The sequence below is a fragment of the Haliotis cracherodii genome, unplaced genomic scaffold (assembly GCF_022045235.1).
Source record: "Haliotis cracherodii isolate W230 unplaced genomic scaffold, xgHalCrac1.p SCAF_9, whole genome shotgun sequence".
NCBI classification, from domain to species: domain Eukaryota; kingdom Metazoa; phylum Mollusca; class Gastropoda; order Lepetellida; family Haliotidae; genus Haliotis; species Haliotis cracherodii.
In genome coordinates this window covers 30334600-30344250 of record NW_027266343.1, presented here as the reverse complement: position 1 = coordinate 30344250, position 9651 = coordinate 30334600, and the positions used below count along the sequence as shown (strand labels likewise).

General features: G+C 41.2%; 1 protein-coding gene across 1 annotated transcript; it reads left to right on the top strand.

The window, feature by feature from the left end:
* Window positions 1-6588: 6588 nt before the first annotated feature.
* LOC139452847 (trace amine-associated receptor 5-like) lies at window positions 6589-8086 on the top strand. Its single transcript, XM_071234481.1, has one exon. The coding sequence runs from the start codon at window positions 6907-6909 to the stop codon at window positions 8023-8025; it is 1119 nt and encodes a 372-aa protein (XP_071090582.1). The 5' UTR covers window positions 6589-6906; the 3' UTR covers window positions 8026-8086.
* Window positions 8087-9651: the final 1565 nt, after the last annotated feature.

Genomic DNA, 9651 nt, shown 5'->3' with positions numbered 1-9651 from the left:
CATGAATACCCCACTCAGACACAGTATACTGACTCCGAGCCGACCAGTCCTTGTTTTAGCCCCTTAATGCCGAGCGCCAGACAGGGTAACAACAAGTACCATCTTTAAACGTCTTTTGGTATGACGCGGTCGGGGATCGAACCGCGGACCTTCCGCTCTCCGGGCGGACGCTCTACCACTAGACCACGGAGGCTGTCCGGCTATACCATGAGGAGAGTGGGGTAGCTGAAAGGTTAACAGTTGGCTCGTCATGCCAAACACTCGGGTTTTATTTACATCCAGCGTGAAAGTGCGATGTTCCCATCAAAATTTCCTAGTCGAAGGGTTAAACAAAATGAAACTCAGTCGTTTTAGAAAGCTGACAAGCTCTACGCCGTGAGGAATCTTATCGGAGTAAAAGATCTGATTTCAATGCGGTTGAAGCCCTTCACATACAGATTGCCCTTTTATGTGTGATGAATCTATTCAGACAGACGGTTATCTTTTGTTTAACTGCCGATATCCTCTTACCGTACAGGACAATAAACGTCCACTTTTGAACCGTGTTCCCTTATCAATGAGAACTAAAATATCAATATGAAAATAAAATAAGTTTTTTTGTGGCTCTGTGTACAACGGGATCATAATAACAAGCAATTTATGTGAACGACAGCCCCTAGAAATATATATTAAATTTTATAAAAAAGATAACTTTATTTCTGGGACTAAATGTCGACATGTCGGTGCTGATACGTGCCTCCTAAGCAGGACAGTCTCTCTGTGGCCGTGCTCGAGTCGACCTCTATGAAACATTTAGTATTTACATGTTACTATGGCGACTACTCTGTTTATTGCATTACACCGAACAATATTTCTTTCGTGAAATAAACATTGTTCTCGAATAAAGAACATATCGCCCGAATACAACTTGCATCTCAAGTGGATGTGCCCATTTGGGTTCGTTAGAGTGAATGTGAGTGAGTATGGTTTTACGCCGCTTTTAGCAATATTCCAGCAATATCAAGGCGGGGGACACCAGAAATGGGCTTCACACATTGTACCCATGTCGGGAATCGAACCCGGGTCTTCGGCGTGACGAGCGAACGCTTTAACCACTAGGCTACCCGACCGCCCCGGGTTCGGTAGAAGCTACACGATAATGAAAATGAATTAGCTCTACTGGGTTTATAGCATTGCTTGCAGAACATAGACTAATACTTAGTCTATGAAAGCGTTTCTTTCAGATAATTGTAATTCATATTTTTCAAAAGAACCTTTCCTGCTCTGTTGTTAATGTGGAATCAAGGAAACTAGAGACTTACTTCAGTAAAATACATGATAGTTCCACAGTCATGGCACAGGACCAGCGTGGACATTACGCCGAACAATATATATTTCGCGGAGTATCTCCCGAATACAACCGTTATCTCAAGTCGATATGCCCAATTCGGTTCGGTAGAACTAAGAATAAGATACATGTTTATGAAAAATGAATTAGCTCCAAGGTAAACGGATTTTGCTGTATCTGTTTCAGATATGGAAAGGGCGAACCAGACATGTTGGTAACACTGACCCAATCAGTTGGGTTGAGTTTACTTAAACTTAACACGATATCGATAAATCAGGAAACGGCTTTCATCAATGTTTAATGATGGCCCCAATTGCAATCGACTTGGTTTTGTTTTAGTTTTACGATAACCTGGGGTTTGTAGTCTAGGAAATGACTGGTCGCACCCAGAAAATGAAGTGGACCTACGAGCATTTTATCGTTTTCTTTCTTTTTGCCTACCACTGTCTTGTCTCTCTTTTGAGTCTTTTCTCTTACGAGCGTTTTAAGACTATTACGTATACGATCCAGATAACCTTTGAGCAGTGTGTTATTGTATGCTAGACATGATGTCTTTGCTCCATACACAATCACAAATAACAAAATGTAGCCCCAACCAAGTATATGTTATAAGTGGTAATGGATGCTTCTTTCTCTACCTCTCTCCTCTATCTCTCCCTCCTCTCTCTCTATCTCTCTCTACCTCTACCCTCTCTCTCTCGACTTCTCTCACCCTTTCCTCTCTCTTTTTATCTCTCTACCTCTTTCCCCTTCTCTAACTCTACCTCTCCATCTATCTCCCCTCTCTTTATCTCTCTCTCCGCTCTCTCTACCTCTCCCACCCCACCCCACCCTCTCTCTCTACCTCTCCCCTCTCTCTATCTACCTCTCTCCCCCTCTCTCTCTACCTCTCTCCTCTATCTCTGCCTCCTCTCTCACTATCTCTGTCTATCTCTCTAACCCCTCTCTGACTATCTCTCTCTACATTTGCCCCCTCTCTATCTACCTCTCCCCTCTCTCTATCTACCTCTCTCCTCTATCTATCTACCTCTCCCTCTACCTCTCCCCTCTCTCTATCTACCTCTCTCCTCTATCTCTGCCTCCTCTCTCACTATCTCTCTCCTCTCTCTCTACCTCTCCCCTCTCTGCCTCTACCTCTCCCTCCTCTACCTCTCCCTTCTCTCTGTGTGTATCTCTCACTATCTCTCTCTTCTCTCTCTCTCTACCTCTCCCCTCTCTGTCTCTACCTCTCCCTTCTCTCTGTGTGTATCTCTCACTATCTCTCTGCTCTCCCTCCTCAACCTCTCCCTTCTCTCTGTGCGTATCTCTCACTATCTCTCTCATCTCTCTCTCTACCTATCCACCCTCTACCTCTCCCTTATTTCTCACTGTGTATCTCTCACTATATCTCCTCTCTCTACCTCTCCCTCCTCTATCTCTCCCTTCTCTCTCTCTCTCTTCATCTCATTATCTCTCTCCCTTTTCCTCTTTCTATTGCTCTCTCTCTCTCTCTCTCTCTCTCTCTCTCTCTCTCTTCTCTCTGTGTGTATCTCCCTCTCTACCTATCTCTCCTCTCCCCCTCTTCTCTCTCTCTCTAGTCTCTCTAAGTCTCGCTAGATGCATGTACATATAAAGTCTCTCTCTTCATGGCAGTAGCTATATAGCCTAACTGAATAACATAAACGCAGTGTGATCGCACTGCGCCCACAATCAATATGCACTGTTACATAAGATTGGCTGTTCTCGTTATTGAATTACCTCCTCTGGAATCGATATTGCAACTGTTTCTAGAACAGTCGATTTTTATCGGTAAACCGAGCCAGGTCAGGACATTTAATAGATTCAAAGCGATTTAAACAGTTAGACAATGTAATCTGAAGTATCAAGCACGGTTTCTGTTTTGCTTCATACACAGAGACCAGCGATCGTATCGATCAGATATCTTTATTGTTTATGTTAGATCTTTCTTAGTAAGGAGTAAAACGCAGACATGCCGAAATTAATAGTTGAGTACGATGTTGTCAAATTGTTTGTGTTTAGTGTTTATATTTTCAAATATTTCTATTACAGATTATGAACTGAGAAAAGCAACCCTTATGGAACCAACTGCTAATGCTCTCATGAAACTAATCGAAAACTGTCTGCGCGGACCTCAGAGGAAACAACCGTTAAGAGGCCAATGGCGCGGACGTCAATGAAAGCAATCTGCGCAGAGCTGACCTGAACATGTTGCCGTTGATAAAGTAAAACCGAAGATGTTATGCTTATATTTATCAATATTTATTCTGACTCTATTGTCCCTGTGGAATATCAAGGAACCATATGAAGGTATTCTTCATGTTTAACAGAACTGGATTGTATAAACAGCTCGTTTCTCCAATATTTGATTATTGTTTTGGAAGGTACCATTCCACTGATGTGACACCAAATGACACGGAACAGAAGCAATAACCTAATTTGTCTTGTTGATTAGCCTTATTTCAAGTTTATCAAGACAATACAAGGTCGTTATAAGTGCCTCATATGGAAATACTCAAACAGGCTATGATTAGCAATCAGTTCTAATGGCTGCAGTGATAACTATGTTTAAAACAACTGGAATTGACAAATCATATGTGGAAACCAATATCTTCTTTCTGAATTTGTAAACAGCTAATGGTTTACATGTATTCAGGAAATGTCCAGATCTTCGACACTTCAGATAGAGAAAAACTACATGAAACGGCAATATCAATTCTACTTGCCAAATAATTTTGGATTCGAAAGGCGGAAAGGACCCAGTTTAAGTGTACGTTCGAAGAATGGTAATGACTGACTGGTATGCTGAAACCATCTGTGGTACTACGTATGCAATCAATTCAAGTTTAACATCTAAGCAGATAGGAGTGTGAAATGAGAACGGAATAGATTTCTCGATAGTATCGATCGAACAACGTGTTATATGATACTACAGATTATGGATTAATCGATAAAAGCGGACTCGGGATTTCCGGTTCCAAAGTGAACCCGTCAATGACAATCTCTAATTTGGGAGAATTATGCAATTGATCCGATTCCTTCGTTGTTAACAGAAAAAGTAGTTTAGAATCACTTTGTTCCATTAACGATATTTCCGAAAGAAAGTTCTTCATCATTAACGGTCAATCTATCTCAGCGCTTCTAATATAATCGATTTCATCCTTCTAATCAGGGTGTTGGGTAATTCAGAAATGACAGTGACAATGCGTTAGTTCGGGATGAGATACCTGCGATTTCATCCGTGAAATGGATTCTTTTGATTCGAGATGTAAACATGTGTCGATTTAGACACCTTGAGTGTCTTGGCCTCTGGCATTGTTAACATGTCAGATATTTTACAACCTCAATCCAAACATCGATATACATACAAATGACGGGGAATAAACAACAACGGAACACGTGAAAAACACGCTCATGTGATGGACATTTCAATGTGTTATCTCTACCTCAAACCACCACATAGTTTGAGCTCCTCATCCATAGCCAAAAGCTACTACATCTAACCAGGACGTAAATGCTGATTACATGGTGTGCGTTATGATGGATGGGTTATTTCCCGATTTCCCTAATTAGAGCATATCATATGCAGTATGAAAGAGTATGCTGGGGAGTTAGTGTTTATAATTTGTATATCATTAATAATTAAGACGCGGCACCGTTTACCGTATACTTACAACCTGCTCGGGAGTTTTGAAGCAATTCTTACGAATGTCATTTCTAGGCATGCAAGGAAAATGTGAACGTTGTGAAAAGACCCAGCATTTTGACACTGACACATTCAGGATTCATTACCGTTGGGGTATTCTGGATTAACGCGATCGCAAGAAGTTGAAAGACCAGTTCAATATAATATGAGCTTGTGGTCTCCAAAGAAAAAAGTTGAATTTGTTCGGAGGATTGTTTCCAGAAGGAATAACAGCCAATGTCTGCATTAAGAGAATAATCTGCGATTCGGGCTCTGTGCGTTTCTTCTGTCATTACATTGGAATTGCATCACCAGTCCATCAAAAGTGTTCAAAGGTGATCAAAAGTGATCAAAAGTGTTCCAAAGGGATCTCACTGAGCAGGATTACGTGGAACAGTGGAACTTTACTACATTTTTTTCATGTGGAATAATTCAGCATTTTGTGAGACGAAGGACGTCAAGAGAGTTTACAATAGAATAACATCTAGAGGCTTTTAAGTGGAAATTTATCCCCAGTTATTTTGTGAATATCTTATAAAGTGAAAGTAAACCAACAGCTATTGAAGGAGAAGGAAATCAGTTCATTTAGTGAAAGCTTATCACCAGCTTTTAAAGCAACTAAACGTACAATATCTTGCTTTCAAAGAAAAGCTAAATCTTCTGCTTTGAAAGTGGGACTATTTGAATAATGACAATAATTTTACAGGTTCTCAAGTGCAATTGAAAATGTGTTGCTGGCATGCTGTTTATATATGGAGCCTGACACCTCAATCCATCACCTTGCTGCAACCAGGATATGTCTCAAACATTCCTCTTGAATAACAGTACCACCAATAACACTCAAAGTGGGGAATATGATCACCGTTAGTGCATATTAAAAATATATCACCCATTTCTCTACGTCATAGCTGACCTGAATAGTATCAACCATGCACTGAAAGTTGAGCTCGGAAACCAATACTGATAACGGACTATTGTTGGAACATTCCCGTATGAGCAATCTTATCCATCGACCATTTCTCACCTCAAAAGCACTGACCAGTCAGTTTGATTACAGCTGATCCACACGTGGTAAACCCTAACGGGATAACAGTACAGCATCTTGTGTGGGATATACTATATGGAGGTATCCAAATAGCCATTGAGCATTCGTGAGCGCAGCTGGACAGCAATTGGAAGCACGTGTGTGGTGCCATTAACAGTGTGTATGGTGTAATAAGTCTATTTCCGTGTACTCCTGGAAAGGATGTTAAATGTTATGAAGTGTCAGCTTTGGACATGTGATAACCGGGTTATCTTTGAGTTGATCTGATGTGTTTCGTACGATTTCCCGGCAACCATACCATATATTGTTCTCTTGCACTTGTGAGGACGTAACCATCAGCTTTGAACATGCATTTTATTGCTGATTGTGTGCTATTGGATCATTTACTTGGAGAAAATATTACAACGTGCAGTGATTTCTTGGAGCGTAAATAGTCACCAAGTGATTCAGAAGGAAAGACAGCGACACCTGGTGGCGACAGATGGTCGTCAAGGAAGGTAGGTCACTTTAAGTGATCAAAAGACTAATCGAAAATTGTGTTTGTTGTGCTAACAGTCCCTATGATTGATTGCTTCAACGAAGGACATTTGCCTGAAGAGATATGACGTCAGTTGTTAACGTCAATTCCTGTGGATTTGTAACGATTCTACTCGCGCTAATACAATACTCCGATTAATTAGAAGGACTCTTTCGTTGACGGCATATCTTCATATCTGGATTTATCAGATGCGCCGTCATGTTGTGAGGGTGTGATCACGTTTTCTGTGACGTCACAAAAACAAACTCTGATGTCTTTGTTGCCCTAGGGTAAAGTCTAATCAGGAAGTAGTGTGCCAGAGCTTCATTTTCCGAATGTTTTCCATATCGTATTCACAAACACATCAACATGTGATTTCACTAATAATCAACATGAACAATAGTTTAGACTTAGGGAACAAATCGGGAACTATTTCGGACGACGCATGTGCAAGAATTCTCTTGGAGGGCCCTCCTCCAGCAACGAGATTCCAGCTTGAAGCGAGGATAGTTATATGCACATTGATGGTTCTAATTACGCTGGTTGCCATCTTGGATAACAGCCTCGTTATCATGATCGTCTGCTTCAACAGGTCGCGTAGAACAAAAACAAATATTTTGGTTTTCTCCCTTGCGGTCGCAGACCTTTTAATAGCGCTTGGACCAATGCCGCTTAGCACATACTTAATGTATACAAGCCTTACGTGGCACATTGGCGACTTCGTGTGTTTATTGTTGAATTCGTTTGATGTCTACCTGTGTACATTATCAATATTCCACGTGTCATTCATGGCGATAGACCGATGTTTAAGTGTAAGTTACCCATTCTTCTACGAACGAGTTGGAAAGAAAAGCGTCATATTAATGCTAATGACGTCATGGATCGCTCCCATCGGCTTTTCCTTCCTACCAATCATGAGTGAGCTTTATCGAATCGGATTGGAGGACTGGTACGCATGCGCATTGCCCTTAGGCTCAACCATGGGTCACTGTACTTTTTTCGCCAACAAAACATATTCACTTGCAACTTTCATGACATTTGTAATTTGCCTCATTATAATCATGGTGTGTTATCTCAAGATTTTCTACGAGGCTAGAAAACAAGCTGTTCAGATCAGAACTCTGTCGGTGAGCGACAACGGCACCAGCGGAAAGAGTGTTAAGCAGGAACTGAAAGCTGCCAAAACCATTGGAATCATCCTGGTAGCGTTCAGCGTATGTTGGCTCCCGTCGGAAATTGTCACCGTGGCCAATCCATTCCTGGGCTACAAAATATCAGACAAGGTGTATGGACTGGTCGTGTGGCTAGGCTATGTCAATTCAATGCTGAATCCTTTAATATATTACTTCTCGAACCGATCGTACAAGGAGTCTGCAAAAATGTTGTTGTTAAGACTACGGGCTCGACATATACCTAGTGACGCGTTGTCCATGGCGAATATAAGACACAGATAACATGTATATCATAAGACGCCGCAATTCGTTGAACCGAGTTGGGTCCCTGGGCACGCCAGAATCCTATGATCGTTGGTTCGAATCCCCGTTCGTCCCGAATATGTTTCTAGGTTTGTCAGCACCAAGTCCGTGCCTGTGGGTTTTAACAAAGTGGTAAACGCTTAAGACCTGCATCACTGCGGGCTATCCTCTCACATCAAGCTGACACGCCGTGGTATTACTGAAATACTGTTCAAAGCAGCGTTAAACCTAACTCACTCACTCACTCACTCACTCACTCACTCACTCGGATCTTGCAGGAGGACTGTGTGTCACATCATTTGCCCATTTTCAGGCATTTCTATCGTTTTTAAGCATTTGTCATTTGATATTCTGAAAAAACCCAAAGAATTTCCTAAAACTGAAAGAAAATATGTTTTCCTCAGGTGTTTGTCGCAACCATAAATGTATATTGAACATGTTGGATGTCTTGAAAATATTATATTAAATCTAATACATATATATATATATATGTACCTTTGAGTCATGTATCATTGATGTCTGAGTCCAGCCCAACAACCTTGACTGTATATATTTGAAATAAGAGTATGATAATTCGTTCAGATAACGCAGTGGTGGCAAACATACTTGTCTTAAATTTGCGGGCGTCTGCGATTATTTAATGCTGGCTAATTTATTTGGAACGGGGTAGCCCCGTTCTCTCGTCACGCCGAAGCCCCAGGTACAATGTGTGAAGGCCATTTCTGGTGTCCCCCGTCGTGATATTGCAGGAATATTGCGTAAAAAATACTCACTCTCTCATTTGGAACAGAGGGAGACAGTCGGAATTTTAAATGTTACAATTCTCGGCAAAAAGCTCGAGGGAAACCAAACGTACATCCACGAAAGAGCAATCTCCAATGAAAGGATAGGATTCTATTCCGGATAATACTTCAGAATTCCGGATTGATTCCACTTCCGTAACAGATTCGAGTGATTTCTCCGACTGTAACCATGTTATGTTATCTCATTTCTCTATAAGTTTACATAATGATCCATAGTTGCGTCAGTTTTACTTGCACAAAATGCACCCTCAAAATGAAATAGTGATTTCAAACGTTCTTTTACTTATTTATATCAATTCGCAATCAAGAAGTAAAACGTCTGTTCCACGCTGCAACTTTATCTCAAAATGATTGAAATTACAACGGGCAACAATTTGAAAAATGGAATTGATAAACAAAAGTTACAAACGTTAACGAAACGCTACTAGCCTGAAAAGAGTCGCCGAACATTTCAAACATAAGGTCCAAAACACATCTGTGATACCCGTATCAAACACATTACGACCGAATAACCATTTGGTTTCTTTTTCTTTTTGGCCACAATCCTACATGGTTGTAAACTTTCTTTTGCCCGCAGTTTATTGGAATGAAACTTCCGGAGAACCATATGGACTCGATTTACGATTGAATAACACTACTTAGACAAACCCTTCTTTAGGACACGGCGGTTGGTTAGCACGATGGTGTTTGCCAGACTTCCCAATGATGGTCGGGGTTCAGTTCCCCTTCTTCTTCCAGCTCGGCATGAGGTGGGTGGCCCGATGGATGCGAGTACCGGTTAATTGTAGGTTGAAATACTAGA

Coding starts and splice junctions, on each gene's coding strand:
- LOC139452847 (XM_071234481.1), top strand. CDS start 6,907: ATGTTTTCCATATCGTATTCACAAACACATCAACATGTGATTTCACTA.